The 20,859-nt window shown below is 50.6% G+C and overlaps 1 protein-coding gene and 1 pseudogene across 1 annotated transcript; both read left to right on the forward strand.

The window, feature by feature from the left end:
* Positions 1-6,491: 6,491 nt before the first annotated feature.
* Positions 6,492-7,697, forward strand: LOC121059870 (annotated as a pseudogene).
* A 3,731-nt stretch (positions 7,698-11,428) lies between these two features.
* LOC121059869 (feather keratin Cos1-1/Cos1-3/Cos2-1-like) lies at positions 11,429-12,609 on the forward strand. Its single transcript, XM_040537043.1, has 2 exons — positions 11,429-11,527; positions 11,908-12,609. The coding sequence occupies exons 1-2, from the start codon at positions 11,429-11,431 to the stop codon at positions 12,232-12,234; spliced, it is 426 nt and encodes a 141-aa protein (XP_040392977.1). The 3' UTR covers positions 12,235-12,609.
* The last annotated feature ends 8,250 nt before the right edge of the window (positions 12,610-20,859 follow it).

The following is a 20,859-nucleotide window of genomic DNA, read 5'->3' on the forward strand; positions in this document are numbered from 1 at the left end:
GAAGGGTCTGGATCCATCCTCCTGACACTCACCCTTTACACCCTATAAACATTAACAATGTCACCCCTCAGTCTCCTCTCCTCCAAGCTAGAGAGACCCAGCTCCCTCAGCCGTTCCTTGTAAGGGAGATGCTCCACTCCCTTAATCATCCTCGTGGCTCTGCACTGGACTCTCTCAAGCAGTTCCCTGTCCTTCTTGAACTGAGGGGCCCAGAACTGGATGCAATATTCCAGATGTGGTCTCATCAGGGCAGAGTAGAGGGGGAGAAGAACATCTCAATCTACTAACTACACCCCTTCTAATATGCCCCAGGATGCTATTGGTCTTCTTGGCCAGAAGGGCACAGTGCTGGCTCATGGTCATCCTGCTGTCCATCAGGACCCCTAGGTCCCTTTCCCTTACGCTGCTCTCCAGCAGGTCAGTTCCCAACTTATACTGGTGTCTGGAGTTGTTCTTGCCCAGATACAGAACTCCACACTTGCCTTTGTTATATTTCATTAAATTTCTCCACACCCAACTCTCCAGCTTGTCTAGGTCCCACTGGATGGCAGCACAGCCTTCCAGCGTGTCAGCCACTCCTCCCAGTTTAGTGCCATCAGCAAAGTTGCTGACACTGCACTCTATTCCCTCATCCAAGTTGTTGATGAATGTGCTGAATAATACTGGTCCCAGTACTGACCCCTGAGAGACTCCGCTAGATACAGGCCTCCAACTAGACTCTGTCCCATTGACCACAACTCTCTGGCTTCTTTCCTTCAGCCTGTTCACAGTCCACCTCCCTACCCGATCATCCAGACCACACTTCCTTAGTTTAGCTGTGAGGATGCTGTGCGAGACTGTCAGATGCTTTACAATCGAGATAGAGCATGTCCACTGCTTCACCATCATCTATCCACCTGGTTATGTCTTCATAAAGGCTATCAGGTTGGTCAAGCATGACTTCCCCTTGGTGAAGCCATGTTGACTGCCCCTAATGACACTTTTGTCCTTGATAAGCCTAGAGACAACACCAAGGATAAGTTGTTCCATCACCTTTTCAGGGATGTAGGTGAGGCTGGCCAGTCTATAGTTACCCAGGTCCTCCTTCTTGACCTTTTTGAAGACCGGAGTGACATTTGCTTTCCTCCAGTCCTCAGGCACCTCTCCTGTTACCCACAACTTACCAAAGATGATGGAGAGTGGCTTAGCAATGATTCCCATCATCTCCCTCAGCACCCGCAGGTGCATCCCATCAGGACCCATGGATTTATGGATGTCCAGCTTGCTTAATCGGTCCTTAACCCAGTCATCAACCGAGGCAAACTCCTCCTTTATCCTGACTTCATCTGGGGCCTCCGGGGTACCCAGAAGAATAAAATACTTGAAGAAGCCCTTTCTGTTGTCCTTGACTCCTCTTGCAAGGTTTAATTCTAAGGAGGCCTTAGTTGCCTCCCTACATTCTCTGACAACAGTCATTTATTCCTCCCAAGTGGCCAGCCCCTCCTTCCATGATCTGTAAACTCTCCTCTTCGACTTGAGTTTGCCCAGCAGTTCCAGGTTTAACAATGTAGGTCTCCTGGCTCTCTTTCTTGACTTCCAACCTGTTGGGATGCTCTCATCTTAAGCTTGGAAGTAGCAGTCCTTGAATTCTAACCAACTATCTTGGGCCCCTTTAACTTCAAGTACCCAGTCCCATGGGATTCCCCCTAGCAATTGCTTGGAAAGGCCAAAGTTGGCTCTACTGAAGTCCAGGGTTGCAATTCTGCTGGGTACTCTGTTCGTGACAGATGAGATCTTGAACTCTACCATCTCATGGTCGCTGCAACCAAGGCTGCCCCCAACCTTCACCGCTTCAACCAGCCCCTCCTTGTTAGTGAGGACAAGATCCAGCAGCCCTCCTCTCCTAGTTGGCACATCCACCATTTGCATCAGGAAGTTATCATCAATGCACTGGAGGAACTGCGGATGGCTGGCTGAGTAGGCCTTTCAGCAAATGTCAGCGTAGGTGAAATCCCCCCCCTTTAACCAGGGCCTGTAATTGCGAGGCTGCTCTTGGCTGCCTGTAGAAGGCCTCGTCAACTTCCTCATCCTGATCTGTTGGCCTGTAATAGACACCCACAACAGTATCACCCATGCCAGCCTGTCCCTTAATTCTCACCCACAGACTCTCAACTCCCTCCTCATCCACCCTTGGACAGTACTCAATACATTGTAGTTGCTCTCTCACGTAAAGAGCTACTCCAACACCTCGCCTTGATGGTCTGCCTTTCCTGAGAAGGACGTAACCATCCATGACCACATTCCAGTCATGTGAGCTGTCCCACCATGTCTCTGTAATTCCCACCAGATCATAATCTCCTGACCGAACACGGATTTCTAACTCCTCCTGCTTATTCCCCGTGCTGCGTTCATTGGTGTACAGGCACTTCAGCGTGCGAGCTGAGCATGCCAACTTAACCCTAGGAAGGTGGGAGGCTGCCCGGTCTTCCTCAATGCTATAATGCTGCCCCACCGGTGCAAGCCCAGCTACAGCCCCATCCCCCTTCAAATCTAGTTTAAAGCTCTCCAAATGAGCCCTGCTAATTCCTGTCCCAGAACCCTTTTGCCTCTGTGAGATAAACCTTTCTTGCACATTACTGTCAGGCCTATTGTCTTATAAAACCAGCCATTGTCTAAGAACCCAAAGCCCTGCCTGTAGCACCAGTCACATAGCCAAGCATTTATGGACTGGATCCTTCTATTATGTCCTACGTCATCACCTGAGAATGGAAGGAGAGAGGAGAAAATAACTTGCGCTCCAGACTCCTTCACCAACCATCCCAAGGCCTTTAAGTCTTTCTTCATTCCCCTCAGACTATGGGATGCAGCTTCCTCCCCACTTATCTGGAAGATCAGAAGCGGGTAGTAGTCTGTTGAGTACACCAGGTTGGGGAGTGTCCTGGTGATATCCGGGCTCCAGATAGACTGCAGACATCCCTATGATGAGGGTCAACTCCACATATTGGGCCCTCTGTTCCTCTCAGAAAGGAATCTCCTACTACAGTTACCCTTCTTTTTTTCTTTTTGGAGTCAGTCTTGAGGTGTGGTGTCAACTGCCTTTTTCTATGTGACCTCATAGGCAGGCCTTCCACCACATCCTTGCCTACCTCTCCTTCAAGATCCAGGGCATCAAACCTATTATGGAGGGGGTACCTGGGGAAGATAGGGAGGAAGGGAAGGGGGGGTGCCCACGAAGCCAAACTGGAACTCGCTTCCAACCCTCCTCTTCTTTTTGGTCCCCTCCCTCTGCCCAACAGTGACAGGGCAGGGGCTCCACTACACTCCGGGTGGCATCCCCCTGGCGTCCTTCTCTCTGGCACACCAGGGAGTTACTCCACCAACCAATCTCCTGCTTACACTCCCTGACGCTTCTGAGTCTCTCCACCTCCACCTTGAGCTCAGCCACCATGGTGAGAAGACTTTCCCCCTGAGAACAGGCAGTTTCCTCGCTGCCCTCCCTTGGCAGCGGCAGGCTCGGGCACTCCCTGCAGCCAGAGGCCTGAACAGCTATGTCTCTAGGCAGGCCCTCCGTCTGGGTCGCCGCAGCCTTTTTGGATTGAGCTCTCTGCCTAGTGGACACCATGGTAGGTTTGTAATCTCACAGACTGCCGATAGTTGGTGCAGAGCTCCTGCTCCTTGCCACACCAGCTGCTCACCAGTGCGCATGTGCTGATGGCCCCTCCCTCTTCATGGTGGGCAGCAGGGTGTCCCTGTCCTCCTGGAGGCTTTTTCTAGGCAGAAGGTGTGGGAGTAGTCGCCATTGTCCTGGCAATTCCCACTCCCTGTCAGCCTCTCTCTCGAGAGCTGGCGGTGCTGCCTGGTCGTGCCGCTGTCCTGGGTCACTGCTGGTGAAGCAAGGGTTCAAAATCCCCCTGTAAGTCGTAATTAGTTGCTGCGGCTGGGCCAGCTCCAAAGCGGCTGACCTCAACTACTGAGGGCTAGTTCCTGCTTTCAGCCAATTAAATCTCCCGCTGTTGCACTGATTGCCCTGGTTCATCCCACCATGTTTCTGTGATAGCAATTAGATCATAGTTTTCTAATCGCACTGTGGCTTCCAACTCCTCCTGCTTGTTTCCCATGCTACGTGCATTAGTATACAAGCATTTCAGGGACCTGATATGCTTACTTCTCATGCCGCACGTGTATGTACAAGAAAATTCAGATGTATTTCATTCAACTTAGCCCCTTGTGGGGCAGACTAGAAGACCTTGTGGGGCCTCACTAGCATGCAGTTCCTCAAAAATTGTCACGTAGTCCCCTAGCTTATCACTGGTGGGCCTGGTTTTGTCTCTTTCCCAATTCAAATCTAGTTTAAGCCCCTATCAATCAGCCCTGCTAACTCCTGGACAAAAATCCTTTCCCTCCTCAGAGAAAGGTGCTCCCCACCAGGAGTTGGTAGTCCTGGTGTCATGACACCAAGATGACACTATAGGCCCTGGGACCAGCTGGACACATGCCTAGGGTCAGGTGAATTATGTGCACACTAGCACATACCAAGAATGCATACACATTTCACACACAGATCCATGGACACATGCAAACATGCATGTGCATGCATGCACATATAGTTCTATATACACCCTGACAAATGCAGGTGCAAACACTGCATGCACAGGAACATGAGGCCATGCATGTGTGCACATGCAGACATCAGGTACACATGTGCACTCAGTGCCTCTGATGGGTTCACAAGGGCTTTGCCACACGCATGTGCACACACATTCCTGGTGGGGTAGAGGCAGAGGCCAAGGGCAGGTGACAGAGGAGATGCTGGGGACCTTCTGGCAGGGCAGGGCTGTGCACTCTGAGCAGGATAAGGCTCCAGAGGAGAGGACAGCACAGTGTGGGGATGCGCAGGGACGACCCAGAGAGAGGAGTCCAAGGATGTCAACCCGTTTCTCCAGAGGGCAGCTTTAATGGGAAGAGATTGGAAACCCCGCAGTAGAGCCCACCTGTCTGGAAGCCCACGCCATGGGACTGTTGGAGTAAGTTGGGAGAGAGGGAAGAGGAAGACATGGCACGTCCACATGCATGAAAGCCCTCAGGTGACCAGGCAAGGATTGCAGGGCTGGGAACAGCTTGTCCCCTTCCTGTTACCACAGTCACAAACAACGCCACCACAGTGCCCCAGGCCATCATCACTTGTCTGCACTGGACCCATCTGGTGCTTGAGCCAAGTCCTCTGCCACCGCTGACTCAGTCCTGGCCCAGAAATCTTGAGGCCTCTCCATCCCAGCACTCTGAAGGAGCCTCTAAGAGGGAACGGGTGTGGCATAAGCCAGGAAATGAAAAGACAGTGTAGAGGGGAAAACAGCCCCACAGCCCATGTCATTAACTGGGAGGTTTTCCATTCATCACGAGCACCCTAGAAAATTATCACTTCTGTGGAGGCTACCTCTGGGCCTGGAGCAGTAAAGGGTCACCAGAAAAGCCAGCTGAGATCCTTGACTCCCTCGTCTTCTTATTCTTGGGAACCCGGTGTATCTGAAGCCCTTTCCCCATATCCTTTTCCAGTAATACCGATACATGTTGTGCTAGGTATTGGCGATGGTGGTCATGAGAGGTCACAGTCAGGAGAGGTGTGACTCAGAGACCATGTGGGACCTGGCTGAGTAGGATTTTCACCTAAGAGAGAGGCAGCAGCCTTGTTGGTCCTGACCACACTTTTCAGATCATGTCTGGATGAAGACATTTTGCTCCTCACATGTCCCTGTGCTCTGCTTCCTCCCTGCCCTCTCTCCCAGTTGCACCTCCTGCCCCAACACATGTCCTGCTACGACCAGTGCCTGCTGTGCCAAGCCCTGAAGCCCAACCCCACTGTCAGCAGCTGCAATGAGCCCTGCAGCAGGCAGTGCCAGTGTCACTCCACTGTCATCATCCAAACCTCTTCTGTGATATTGGCTCTGACAGGCCCCATCCTCAGCTCACAGACTGCACAGAGAAGGGCAGGGTTGAAAAGGGAAAGAATACAAATTCTGGAGGGCAGTGTAAATGGGGATGGGATCAAAAGCCAGTAGAACAAATCACACACCTGGGGAGGCAACAAGGGACCAAGAGAGAATTAAATAGGGAAGGAAAGGGAACGATGTGACGTCCTCATGAACAGCAGTCCTTCCGAAACCAACTGAAGCTTGTGGGAGCTTCTTCCCGGGTATGGCACTTCAAACAGTCCCAACAAAGTGACCCAGACAGACCCAGACCGACATCACCTGACTGCTCAAGACACATCTATCACTTGAGTCTTCTGCCTTCACTAATGCGTTCCTGCCCTAGAAATCCTTGGGCCTTTCATCCCAGCACTCCAAGAATCCTTCACTGGGGCATGGGCAAGACCTAAATCTGGAAATGAAAAGGTAGAAGTGCAGCAAACCAACACACAGCCCATACATATTATTGGTTGGGATAGTTTGCATTCAAGATGAGCTTGATAAAAAATTATTACCTTTGTTAAGGGTGGTTCATGGCCTACGGCAATGAAGGACCAGTATAAAGAGCAGCCCAGCTCCCTGCTCTCCCATCCAGTTCTCTCACCTCCTCCTCCTTGGGAACCAGGTGAGTCTGAAGCCCTCTCTCCTCCTCTTCCAAAGTGGAAGGGATCTTGCATCAATAGACATCTCATCTGATGGTGGTTCAGTGCTATGCTGGGCCTTGGAGTTCCTTGCCATGGGAGAGGGGTGGATACAGAAACTCTGTGTAGACAGAGGCTGGGACATGGGGCTGAGGCGGCTTTTGGTTTATGTGCTATGCAAGAGTGTTCCTGGGCCAGGCTGCTCTTTGAAGGGCCCTGTCAGGACAAAGCGATGAAGACCATGAGCCTCCTGGTAGAGCCTCCACATCCACCCTCAGCAGTTGCCTTGGCTCTTTTGTGATGGGGTAACCAGGCTGGTAAATCACCTGCCCGTGTGCTCTACTTCCTCCCTGTCCTCTTTCCCAGGTGCATCTCCTGCTCCCAGACATGTCCTGCTACAACCAGTGCCTGCCATGCAGGCCCTGTGGCCCGACTCCACTGGCCAGCAGCTGCAACGAGCCCTGCGTCAGGCAGTGCCAGAACTCCACCATCGTCATTGAGCCCTCTCCAGTGGTGGTGACCCTGCCCGGCCCCATCCTCAGCTCCTTCCAGCAGAACACCGTTGTGGGATCCTCCACCTCTGCTGCTGTTGGCCGCATCCTCAGCTGTGATGGAGTCCCATCACCTCCGGCTGCTGCGACCTCTCGGGCATTTCCAGCCGCTACTGTGGCAGAAGGTGCCTGCCGTGCTAAAGAAGCCAGTGGCCATGGCCCTGGGCTTCTTCTCTCCGGGATTACGAACATGGTGCTACACAAAGGAGGAATCTTCAGGCCATTCCTTTCAGAATGTCTGACCTTTCTCAGCTCCTCTGGCACATGCTGGCAGGAAGGGGCCAGCCTGCACTTTCTGAAAACATGGCCCATGCCTCTCCTTCCATCCCTCCACCTACCTCCTTCTCTCCCTTTTCTTTGTGCTCTTCTCCCTTGGGTTGTGGGGCTTCTCAGAGCCAGCCTTCTCACTGCAGTAACAGCAGACACATGCCCTGCATGAACTCTGCCATGGGCAAGGGATGCTGCCTCTCAGTTGGCCCTGGAGATCCCTGCACTGAAGGGCCTCAGCTCAGAGTGACCGCCTTTTCCTCTGTACACTCATTAAAGATTTCTGCATCCCAGCCTTGGCTGTAGGTGTTTCATCCCTCCATGTATGCCCTCCTGAGCTGTTCTGGGAGAATGGCTTTGCCCTCTGTCGGTATAAGATGGGTGTTTATGGAGCCCCTTCCCGACTCCCAGAAGAATGGGTGGTTGCAACACACTGCAGAGGGTCCTCTCTTGGGCACTTCACATCCCCTTGGGGGGATGTCTTCTGGCCCCTGGGCCCTGGCGAGGAAATATCCACCCTTCTCTTACAGTGTCTCTGCCCACAGCCACCCACACCGGTCCAGTAAACAGGGAGCACAACCTCTGCTGTCCTCACGGAAAAAGCTACAAGTGTGTGGGAGGCCATGGAGGCAAGGCACCCTGCAGGCTCTTGGGAATGGGCTTCCTCTTGCTCAGGGCAATGCTGTACTGGGAAAGCAGGAGAGAATAGAAGATGGATGGCAGTTGTGGGGATGGGTGGAATAAGTGCAGGGACACCCCACCGCTTCTGCTCTACCTTCTTCTCCACTCCTTTGCCCCACCTCAGGGCTATGGCCAGCAGACATCACCATGTGCAGCAGAAACATGTGCACCATGCATCCCAACCGCTCCCAGCACAGCACTTGGCAAGGCCCAGGTGTTGGCACACGTGCAGGACCGACCCCCTTCATAACTCAGCATTGGTATTAGGCACACTGGGCCACACACGGCAACCTAAAGTTCCTGAGGACCCAACAACCCCTTGGGCCGTGGCAGCTCAAGCAGTGCCCATGCCCCCATGCTGCTCTGGGGTGCCCACTTGCCTGCAAGAATGGAGAAGCTTTCCTCAGGCCCAGGACCTCTGAGGCCCCTCCAGTGTCAGGACCACATCTGCTCCAGAGAAGCTCTGTGTATGAGTTGATTGCCCTCTCCCCCTGGGGACGTGGCCATGACAGTGTGACACCTGCACCCACAGGGACCTCCTCACACTTATTTCTGCCTTCCCAGACCATTTTTTTTTGCTCCTTCTCAGGCAAGAAGTTGTTCCTGTGTTTCTTCTTTCGCATTTGTTGAGGGTATCTTCAGGATGTCTGCGTTTCTCTGGTGCCTAGATGCACTTTAAGGATGCCCATGATTTCAAGGCCCAGTTCTCAGGCTGGCAGATGTTTCTCCTGTCAGTGCTTAGCTGCCACCTGATGTCAGCACTTTCCCATTACAGAGAGGTTACTTCTGTAACAGCTCCCATCAACAGGGCACCATGTCCTTGCTTGATTACAGCGCTGTTTCCTTACGGATCCACATATGGCCCAGCTTGGTACAGCTTTGTCATGTCCAGAAGGAATCAACCATGCAGGCAAGAGGGAGGATCCAAAGGTGTTCTGGGGTAAACCCTTTGCCTTTCCTGGTGTCAGAGCAATGCAGTCAGCTACAGCTACAAGAGAAAGTAACCAGTTTAGCCCAGGTGAAGGTCTGACCCTGCCAGGACTGAGGTGTGAGGTAGACCGCAAGAAAGAGACCCAGGCAGAGCTCTGACAAACATTTCTGGTTTGTTGGGATGGCCCATTGTCCTGGAATGGCTGGCCTGTGTTGCAATACCCTAACTGCTTGGTAATTCCTGGGGACATAGGTTTCTTAATTGCCCTACTCTTTATTGCCTACTCTGAAAGCCCCAGGAGATTGTTAGCAGTATATAAACCTTGGGTGAAGTTCTGAGCACATGTCCTTGGCAAGTAGAGCTGCTTCTGTGTTTGCACAAGGGAGCTGAGCTTGGATGAAGCACCCACTAAGCTGAGCATCCCTCTGGTGCAACTGGAAATCACTTTGCTGGTTGCACTCTGAAACCCCTTTGCTCAGAAATCCCTCAGGTGAAGGAGTGACAGATGTCCCCTTTGCCTTCAGGAGAACCAGCCTGACATGGGTTGAATGGGAATCTGTCCCCTCTGCGATGCATTTCTGAGACAATGCTGGCAGGCATCTATAGACAGGTGTGAGGAGATATGCCCTGGCTCCGGCATTGACTCCCAGGAGCACCTGACATTGTCCAGGGGTGGAAATCCCTGACTGACAGGCACTATCAGGAGCATCACAGCAGTGTGATTCTCCTGTACATCCCAAGGCACAAGACAGAGGGGACACGCTTGGAGACTGGGAGAGATCTTTGGCAGGCTTAAAAGATCCTTGAGGTTTCCACTGTGTCCTCCCTTCAAGCACAGGACGAACAAATATCTGTTGGCCATGGCACAGGTAAGGTTGATCGTACCTTGAGCATGGCATGGTTGATTGTTCACACAAGGCAAAACCTGCTTAACATCCACATCAAGAGGAGGATCGAGGCTGAGAGGAAGAGGCATAGGATTTGGGAGACACCCTGTAGTGGAGGGGAAAAGCCCTGGACAAGAAAGGGTCACCCATGGAGTGAAAAGAGATTTCCTGAGCAGCCGAAGAAGCTGATTTGGATTCTGAAAGAAGGAGAGCAATTTCATGGTGTTGGTGGTACTTTGTTGTTTTTCCTCACAGTAGACAAGCGTCTGCAGAAGTGGCTTCTGGCATGGCAGATGAGCCCTCAGTGATTGTGACAAAGAAGCAAAACAATATACCTCAAGGTCCCTGGCTCTTTGAGGTGTATTTGGTCATCTGTTGGCAGAAACCTGACACAGCCTTGAAGGCTTGGCAGGGACGGTAGCAGTCTGCAGGGCCTGCGGGGTTGTTCCTTCAGGCGTCCCTGAGAGTCAGAGCCTTCAGACATCCCGAGAGGGCTTTGGGGCCAAACACAGTGCTAGCAGGCAGGTGCAGGCAAGGCAGGCAAGGAAAGGGGGAGGTGGTAGAGGAGACACAGGTATCAAGGAAAGAGACTCACAAGTGTATGGCTGGCAGATATTGTTGTCCAATAAAAAGATTGGATTCGTTATGTGGTATGCAGTGAGCCAATCCACACACTAGGTCAAGGGATTGTTTATTTCAGAGTTGCACAAGTCTAGGTATGCAGTGGCTTCCCTCAAAAGCTGGCAACCATAAGGCCTTTCCACGCCACTCTTTATACAATCCCTTCACAGTATATTTACATGTTTGTACAATCCCATAGCCTCTGATAGGTTACATAATTAGCATAGCGCTAACATGTCAAAGTCATTCTGCTTATCCTCGGAGACTGGCTGTGATAAGGGAATCTGCTGGAGTGCCCCATGCCCACCTGTTCTGCTGGGTGTCATGACAGAAATAAGCTTCCTTCATATTAGGATCCTCTTCTTATTCTGTCTTACAAAACAGACGCTAAATTACCCATGTGTCCTTGTTTTTTTGTTTACTGGTTTGGTTTTTTGTTTGTCTGTTTGTTTGATTTGTTTTGTTTTTTGAGATCCATAAAGGGCCCTGCACAAACTTTCCCCACAAACGGGTATTCCCGTATGAGAGCAGGAGGAGGCAAAACATGTCGGAAGGTTTTCCCTGAGGGCAGTGTTTGGTGGGATAGGGTCACAACCTGGGAGCTGGGCCACCTCTGGGAAAAACAGCTTCAAAGAGCCCCTAAGGAGTCACCCAGGCTGACATCACTTGCCTTTACTGGACCCTTCCAGCACGTGAGCTGAGTCTTCTGCCCACACTGACTTGTGTTGCGCGGAAATACTTGGGCCTCCCTACCTGCCACTCAAAACTTGCCTTAATTGAGGAATGGGCATAAAGCAGGAAATGAAAAACATCATCACAGGAAGGAAACACACAGCCCATATCATTAACTGGGATGTTTTGCATTCAAGAAGAGCTTGTCAGAAAATAATCACAGCTTCAAGGGATGCCTCTGGACATCGGGCAGCTAAGGCCCACTATAAAAGCCAGCCCAGCTCCATGCTCCCTCATCCACTTCTCTGGCCTTCTCCTCCTTAGGAACCAGGTGAGTGTGAAGCCCCTTCTTGTCCCTCTCATTCTCCAGAAGGGAGTCTCAGCTCTATGGACCTCTTAGCTGCAATCAGCTCTGTTCCATGCCAAATCTTGGGGCTGCTGGTAGTGGGAGAGGGAAGTGGGGAGAAGGTTTGTCATGGAAAGAGGATGGACGTGTACTGCTATGGATTCTTGGCTAGAACCTCGGTTGTAGCCAGGTAGTCCCTGGTAGCTTTTTTTAGGCCCTGACAGGATTAGGCCAAGAAGCCCTCGCACATCCCTGCACAGCCTCCAGCTCACAGCACTGCCTGTGCGTTGGTTCTTTTAGGGTGTGGTGACAGGCTGCTCCTCATGCATCCCCATGTTAAGCTTCCTCCCTGCCCTCTCTCCCAGGTGATCCTCCTGCCCCGAGACATGTCCTGCTACGACCAGTGCCGGCCATGCCTGCCGTGCCAGCCCTGTGGCCCGACGCCGCTGGCCAGCAGCTGCAACGAGCCCTGCGTCAGGCAGTGCCAGAACTCCACCGTCATCATTGAGCCCTCTCCCGTAGTGGTGACCCTGCCTGGCCCCATCCTCAGCTCCTTCCCGCAGAACACCGTTGTGGGATCCTCCACTTCTGCTGCCGTTGGCAGCATCCTCAGCTGTGACGGAGTCCCCATCAACTCTGGGTGCTGTGACCTCTCTTGCATTGCCAGCCGCTACTGTTGCCGCCCCTGCTAAAGATGCCAGACCCTTCCCCCGACCAGGACCCAAGGAACTCAGAACATGATGCTGGACAGAAAAACTGAACTTTTTGCTGTTGTTTTAAGAGAAGCTGACCATCTTTGGCTTGTCCTGTAATGACAGACAGGAAGGGGACAGCCTGGGTTCTCTGACAACACAGCCAATGTCTACCTTTCCTGTTTTCCACTTACTCACTCTTTTTCTCTCTTTTCCTCGTTACCCTCTGCTTTCTGTGAGGCCCCCAGAAACCAGCCTGGATTGACCTGCAAGCCTCTCTCCATTTGTGGGCCAGGTAGATGGATGCCCTGTGGGAACTGTGCTGTAGGAGAAGCTGAAAAACCTTTGTCTGTTCCTCCTGCTCTCCGCTCTCAGGGCCTCCTTACCTCATTTCCCTTCTCAGTCACCTCATTTCCCTCCTGAGACTCAATAAATGTTTGCAGCATCCCTGAATGTGTCCTGGTCTGGTCTTTCTATCTACATGGAGATGGCCAAGGGAGAAAGCCATTGCTTTGGTGGGAATTAGCTGCAGGCACTGCCTCACTCCTCTATGCATCGGAGGTTGGGGCACACCGTAGCAATTCATCTTTCAGGCACGGTCTCTTGAAGCTGAGGAAGACATCCATAGTTCCTCCACAGCCAATGGCCACCAGTCCTTGATTTGTGACGTTTCTGCCTAGGCATGTTCCGTTGACCTTGGAGGCGCCATCTCTTGGGGAAGAGTGTTCATCTTGCTTTGGGTGGAGCTGTGCTGGGGATGGGGACTCAGACAAAGATGTTCCCAAAAGATGGCAGGAACTGGGAATGGGTAATTGTCTTGGGGATGGCCCTCTGTCTCTACTCCACTTTCCCCTCTCCTCCACCACCTGATCATGAGCAGCGCTTCTGGGCATGAATAGCAGGTACAGCTTGCCTGTGCAGTCCTATCACCCTTGAACACAGAATCTGGCATGGTCCAGCTGTTGCCAAGATGCATAGTCCTGAGGGAATTCACAAGTTCGTGCTGCTACCAGCTACAGGAGGCCACACACTGGAGCTCCCACTCCCAACTACTTTTTACGTGAATGCAAGCCCAGGACAGGGATTGGTGTCCAAACACCCATGGCTGCTCAGTCTTCGATTCTCTTCCCCAAGCATTGAACAGCTTTCATCAGGCCCAGAAACTCCAGGGCCCCATAGGTGCCACAACACCACTCTGCTCCAGAAAAGGCATTCTGTTGGTGCAGATATCCCCAGCCCCACTGAGACATTGCAGTGAGAGTGGGACCTGATTGGGCACTCAGCAGGATCTGTGTACAGGTCCTGAATGGCACAAAGCATGCAGCAACCCAACCACAGGGCAAACGCTGGGGGTTCTTCTCCCAGGCTCCAAGCTCCTCCGTCATTCCCAGAGCCATGAGGATGAAATGGTTCTTGTGCTCCATGCAGCACCTCTGCTCCCCACACCCAGGCCAGGGCCTTCCCACATCTGCACACCTTGGGGCCCTGTGGCTTTGCTTTCACACGGACTCCACATGCTGCTTGCATCACAGGACCAGGACAGAGGGTGGTGTTATTGCTCCATGGGGTGAGCAGGAGAACCTATCCCCAGGCCAGGTTCTCTGGGAGGCAGTGCTGGCTCAAATGGCAGTGTAAGGGCAATGAGCATCAGAACCAAGCCCACCAAAGCCCAGGGCTTCCACGGCTCCCAGCTCTGTCCTGGCCCCTGGCCCAGGGTCTCTGCACAAGCTCAGGCCTAGTACAGCCCTGACCAAGCTCTGCTGCATGTGTGTCTGTGCCTGGCCTAATTTTGTCAACCTGGCCTCACCAGGTGTACTGGGTCTGGCTGGGATGAAGTTAACTTTCCCAGCAGCAGCCCATACAGTGTTGTGCTTCTGAATTTTAGCTAGAACAGTTTTGTTATCACACCAGTGTTTTGTTTACTGATGAGCAAAATTGACACAACATCAAGATTTCCTTCAAACCCCACCCCCAAGAGTCAGCAGAGTGGGGGTGGGCAAGAGGTGGGGAGCGGACATTACCAGGACAGCTAACTTAAACCGTCAAAAGGGATATTCCATACCATATGATGTCACACTCAGCAATAAAAGGTGGGAAAGGGGATGCAGAGGGGGAGCTCTCATTGTGAAGACGTCTGTCCTATCAAACAACTGCTATGCATATAGAGGGCCTGCTTCCCAGTATGTGGCCCAACATTGCTCGTTGATGAGAAGTAGAGAGTAATTTCTTTTCTCTCTCTGTGTGCTTCTGTGCAGCCTTTGATTTTCTTTTTTTTTTCCTCTTCCTTTTCCCTTTAATTAAATTATCCTTATCTCAATCTGTGAGTTGTTATTTTAATTTCCAGCATACTTTCTTCTCCCCCTCTTCTTCAAAGGAGAGGGAGTGAGAGAGTGATTGTGATAGAGTTCAGCTACCCAGCAAGGTAAAACCACCACACCAGGCTCCTAGGTGTTGCGGGGCTGGACGGAGCTCACTGGATGGAGCCTTCAGCCAGACCTCTTTGGGGTCTGGCCTTGGCCTGCGCTCCAGCCCCAGCTCTCACCCTGGGACCGAGACCTTCTACACGTAACACATCTGTTGCCCAGCTTAGAGCAATAATCAATAGGTGCTCCTGAGCCAGAATTATCTCCTGGCTAACACTGAAGTCTGAGATGGAGGAGCACACTCACAATTTGGAGATTTACCTTTGTCTTGAAAACGACATAATCCTTCTAGAGAACAGGTCAAATTGTTGATTCCATCTTTCCTATTCCCAGCTTGCAGCACAAGTTAAGGAGAGGAGAAAAAGGCCAACATTTAAAAAAGCACATAGCATCTCATTGTGTCTGAAAACCATAGAATAACAGAACTGCAGGATATCCTGAGTTAGAACAGACAAACAAGGATCATCGAGTCCCTCTCCTCTAGCTCCACACAGGACTACCTACAAATTACATCACAGGTCTGAGAGTGCTGTTCAAACGCTTCTTGAACCCCAGCAGGCTTGGTGCTGTAACCACTTCCCTGGAGAATCTATTCCAGTTCCCAAGCCATGCAAGTCTCACTTGCAGTGCACTGTCAAGCAAAGTGCAAATATTGACAGAAAGGTCCTCAGAGAACGGAAACCATGGTGGGATTGGAGGCACTAGCAGAGAATGCCTTTTAGTGAGTGAAAGACAAGGGAAGAGAGAGAATGGCAAAGAGGATGCAGATGTAGGAGTCTGCCATGAAAAGCAGCATGCTTCAGATGAGAACAGAGAGGATAAAGTCTAGGAACTCGCTCAGCATTTTAGCCCACAGTCCAGGCTCAGAATAGGCCTGAAACCACAGCAGAAGTGGAGAATCCTGGTAACTATGCACCCATGCTCCTAAGGAGAGCAGGAAGCAGAGTTTCTTTCTTATGACTGAAGTGCAATGCAATGCCTTCTGTGTGGTAATCAAAGTGCAATATTGAGAAGACTGGAAATTCAGTGATACGCAGAAGAAATGGAAAAATGACTGTACCAAGCAGCTAGAAACACAAATGACATTTCCTGATGACATGGAAAGTTTCCAGTGTTTTGGGAGCAATGGTGGTGGTATACCAGATCTCCAAGAAGGTAAGCGGGCTGAGGAAGAAATACATTGGGATCCTCAGGGGCTGGTCACTCCCCACAGTGACAAAGGGAAGGCCATTCCCAACAGACTTGGAAGAGATGTGGAGAAGATAATTACCAATGGGATGATGTGACAGCCAGGATGGTCTGTTGAGCTCAGGAGAATGAATCCAGTCCCAAAGGTCCTGTTCTCCTTGCCATGGCTGAAAGATTTCAGAAGGAGCTCATGTCAGACTGAGGTTTAATGCTGCAATAAGAGCAGCAGTAAACATCAAACAAAAAGCCTTTTCCTTGCCTAAGTGGCTCTTCTCATGGATTTTCCTGAACACTTCCACTTTCATTCTCCCTCCATCTCCCCTCTCTTCCTTGCACTCTACTTCCATATAGACAGCCATACAAACATTTGTCCATCCTTCTCCAGGCATCCATTCACCCACTCTTTATTTCATGACCCTCCTGGAAGTCCAGATTCTTTTTTTTTTTCCTTGTTCCTGCCTTCTTCTCTTGTTTCAGTTTCAAATAACCAAGTAGGTCTGATAAATCTGCAGTATTTGACAGAAAATTAGTTACTAAGATTTCAAAGAGATTTTTAAGTTCTTTTTGCTATCCATGTTGCTAGTGAAAGATTTCATTGTGTCCCACAGTACTGTATCATGTACAATAATTTTCTGCCCAAAAAGAAGTTCCCAAATCATAGAAATTCCAGTGAGACAACAGAAATACTCCCATACACGATCATCAGCAAAGAACACAATGTTTTTTTCAAACAAGATGAAGAAAAATGAAGCTTAAGAATGTTGCAAGAGAAACAAACAATGGAGACAAACAAAATTTTAAGAAGCAAACGTTCTTTTTCTCTACTTTTCCTTGTTCAGCTTTTTCTGAACAAGGTGGCTGAATGCTTGGAAGATGACCAGACAAGAATTTTAAATGTCTTCCTTCTCTACTCGAAGTATTGCTATTCTTCCTTGTAGGAAATTTTCTTTCCATTGTTAATTTCAGCTTTCTGATTCTCAAACTGAAATTTAAAGGCTGCTTGGTCAGCCCAAGCCATGTTCTTGATGCTCTCCCTCAGTATTCCCTTGTGTTACTATGCCTGGATTTCTAAAAAGGGGCAACACAGTATCTTGTTCAGAACTGCTTGGTCGTGTCCAGAAGGAATCAACTACTGAAGGAGTTCAAAAAATGAATCCTGGTGAGAAATAAATGTACAAAATTGAGAAGCTGATTGCTGCAAAAGGGAAAGGAAGAAACAGCTGCTGGTGAAGCAACATGGCTGGCCCCAGAAATTTAACAGCTGGGTACAGTCCTCCCATATCCAGGACATCCAGTGCTTGTCAGTGGAGTGGGGAATAAAAGAAGGATGGCAGGTGGGGGTTTCTATGTCATGCTCCCCAGCACTACCAGCAATGCCAGAATCTGCCTGGGGCAGATTGAGGGCTCAATCGTCATTGACCCCTCTCCCATGGTGGTGAGCCTGCCCGGCCCCATCCTCAGCTCCTTCCCGCAGAACACTGCTGTGGGATCCTCCACCTCTGCTGCCGTTGGCAGCATCCTCAGCTGTGATGGAATCCCCATCACCTCTGGGTGCTATGACCTCTCCTGTATTACAAGCTACTATTGTTTCAGAAGGTGCAACCCCTGCTAAACTATTGGTGTCAGAACACACTAGGACCCCTGGAAACCCAGAGGTTGATTCCAGACTGAGGATAGATTGATGTCAGAGAGGCTGAGCATTCAGTGTCCCCCTTCCAAAGGAAAGAAGCAGGGTCTCTCTGAAAACATGACCAAAGCCTAACTTGCATGTCTTCTAGTCTCTCCACTCTCTTCCTTTCTAATGTTCTTCTACACCATAAGACCCCCTCCCATACCCAGCCTGGGGGATCTGCTGGCCCCTCTCCCTTTGTGGGGTAGGCAGATGGATGCCCTGTGGGATCTCTGCCATGGTTGATAGGCACAGAGTTCATGGAATCAATAGAATCATAGAATGGCTTGTGTTGGAAGGGACCTTAAACATCATCTAGGTCCAACCTCCCTGCCATAGGCCACCCACTAGATCAGGCTGCCCAGGGCCTCATCTAACCTGGTCTTGAACACCTCCAGTGACGGAGCATCCACAACTAATCTTGGTAACCTGTTCCAGTGCCTCATTACCCTTTCAGTGAAGAATTTCCCTCCTAATGTCTAGTCCAAATCTGTCCTCTTTTAGTTTAAGACCATTCCCCCTTCTCCCATAAGTATCTACCAAAATAAAGAGTCCTTCTCCATCTTTTTATAAGCCCCCCTTCAAGTAGTGAAAGGCCGCAATGAGGTCACCTAAGAGCCTTCTCTTCTGTAGGCCCCAGCTCTCTCAGCCTTTCTTCACAGGAGAGGTGCTCCAGCCCTCTGATCATCTTCGTGATCCTCCTCTGTACCCATTCTAACAGATTAACATCCTTCTTGTTCTGGGGGCCCCAGACCTGGATGCAGTACTCCAAGTGGGGCCACAAAGGGCAGAGTAGAAGGGAAAAGTCCCCTCCCTTGACCTGCTGGCCTCTCCTCTTTTGATGCAGACCAGGATGCAGTTGGCCTTGTGGGCTGCAAGTGCGCACTGACGCCCCGTGTTGAGCTTTCCGTCCACCAGTTCCCCCCCTTTCCTTCTCTGCAGGGCTGTTCTCACTAAGTTCTTGTCCCTGTCTGTACTCCTGTCTGGGATTGCCCCGGCCCAGGTGCAGCACCTTGCAGTTAGACTTGTTGAACCTCGTGCGGTTCACATGGGCCTACTTCTCAAGTTTGTCCAGGTCCCTTTGGATAGCATCCCTTCCTTCTATTGTATCAACCACAGCACTCAGCTTGGTGTCATCTGCAAATTTGCTGAGGGTGCACTAAATTGCACTTCCGTCTCCTCCTCCAGAAGTGACCTTGTTTCTTTCGTCAGAGTCATTAAATTTTTCTGCATCCCACCCACACCCTCCACATGATGCTTTTTATGGTGGTCTCATGTTGCCAGGGAAGAAAGGCATTGCCTTGGTTGGCAGGGGATGTGGTGAGCACAGGAGGGGGTCTTTCATCATTCCCAGAGGAATGTGACAGAAGGACACATAGCAACAGGTCCCTTTCAGGCAGCGTCCCTTGGAGTGGTGGAAAAAGTCACAGGAATATGTCTAATGCACAAGAAAACCATGGATCATCTCCTGTGTTCCTCCCCACTTGGGGATCCTCTGTTTCTTGGGGTCTGGGGGAATCCGGTTCTTGATTAAGTTGTGTGCCTGCACTGTAATGTGCTCTAGAAATGCCCACTTGGGAACAGTCCACCCTGACAGAACTTTGGGAAAAAGTCAGAGGACAAAGAATGGCATGGTAATGCCAGGCTCAGGTGAGTCTCTGACCAGTTGCTTCCAGCTTTTAGTGCACACCAGAGCCCATAGATCAGAATGGACCACGAGCTTTTTGCACTTCAAATGGCACAATCTGCCTTGTTCAGGGGTATATGGGGAGAACAGTTACAGGACAGAAGCACTTTCATCTTCTCCTTCCTCTCACACCAGTCCCTTTGGGAAAGAGGATCTGGCTGATCTATCATTCATTCTCCCAATACTTCAAGAGCATCTCTGTGCAGTCAGTGGCAATGCTTAGACTGTGGTTGCCTCAGAAAGGCAGTGAGGACAAGATACCTGAGGTGGACGCTGAGATCAAACCTCCTGTATGTGTGAGAAACTCAGAAATCAACAGGTTCCCACCAAGACCCCCAAAAAAACAGACATGCAGGAAGTGACTTGGGCAAGGGGAACAAAGAAGAGAATGGGGAGGGGAAAATTCTTGTTCTAAGCATGCCTGAGATACCCCTGCTTGGGGTTTTCCCTCCTCCAGTAGTGATACATGTTGCTTCTGCAGAAAGTAACTTCACAGCTGGGGAACCTGGTGGGTCTGGGGTCGCCATGGTAGGAAGTGTCTGTTCCTGTTCTGATCCTCCAGTGGATTCTCCCCTCTGTAGCAAGAAATGTCTGCCCTTCTGCACACTCTTGATGGACTGTTTAGAGTTTATGAGGTTTTACATCATATCCTATGGTCCCAGTTCTCTGGTGATGATTCTATTTCTTCTGGGAACAGATAGCCCCTCCTGTTTCTACCATCTCTCCCCTTTCCTTCTTCTACTACCGAGTAACAATGCCTCCTCTCCAGGTCCCCAGAAACAGGTGAAGAACCTTGCAGTGAAGCAACCCCAGGTGTGTGGCTGTGTCCTGCTGGAGTGGAATGACATGCAACCCCAGGGAAGAACTAACTAGGTTCCAACAAGGACTTGGAAGTCAAAAACAGCCTTCAACAAATCTCTGCATAATAATGCTAATTATAATAACAAAAGCAGCAATAACAAAATAATAATATTCTGTGTTCTTCAGTTTTCTGAGAGCTGAAGCATTAAGGCCATCAGGACATTTCATATAATCATAGAACCTTCATCCCATGGAATGCATCATGTGCAACCTCAGCATAAAAAGGGAATCCCAGGAGACATGGATAGTCCAAAGGCACACACAGATGCACCCAGAAAAGGCAGTCCTCCTTTAGGAGTCCTCCAGGAGGTCATCACCCCAAAGCTGTCCTCCCATGCACCCAGGCTGGACAGGAAAGTTCCTTAAAGCTCTTTCATCCTAGGTTGCAAAGCAGAGGAAAAGCAAATGCAGAAAGATTAGGACTTCTGCCTTTTCAATGTAAGGAGTGAAAGGGGGGTTGGCCTGCACCTGGTGACTGACCTCTCTGACACATCCTCCTGTGCAAACATCGTGGCAGTCTATCCTTCCTCAATGTCTGTGTCCCTTCTCTCACCAAACTCAAGGCTTTGCCTAGTCGGTGTCTCCTGGCTCCTGCATGGCATCTAGAGCAAACTCCTCTCAGCACACCCCAGGGCTGCAGGTCTCACAAACACAATGGTGGACACTCCCAAACCCTGCAGGCCCCATTTGACCCTGTCAGGCCTCCCAGGCAGGCACTGTGAACTTTCTCCCTTTATCCCACAAGGCAACTGCTGACCCAATACATGAAGTTTAGTACCACACTATCACATCCCATC

The sequence above is a fragment of the Cygnus olor genome, chromosome 25 (assembly GCF_009769625.2).
Source record: "Cygnus olor isolate bCygOlo1 chromosome 25, bCygOlo1.pri.v2, whole genome shotgun sequence".
In the NCBI taxonomy this organism is placed as follows: domain Eukaryota; kingdom Metazoa; phylum Chordata; class Aves; order Anseriformes; family Anatidae; genus Cygnus; species Cygnus olor.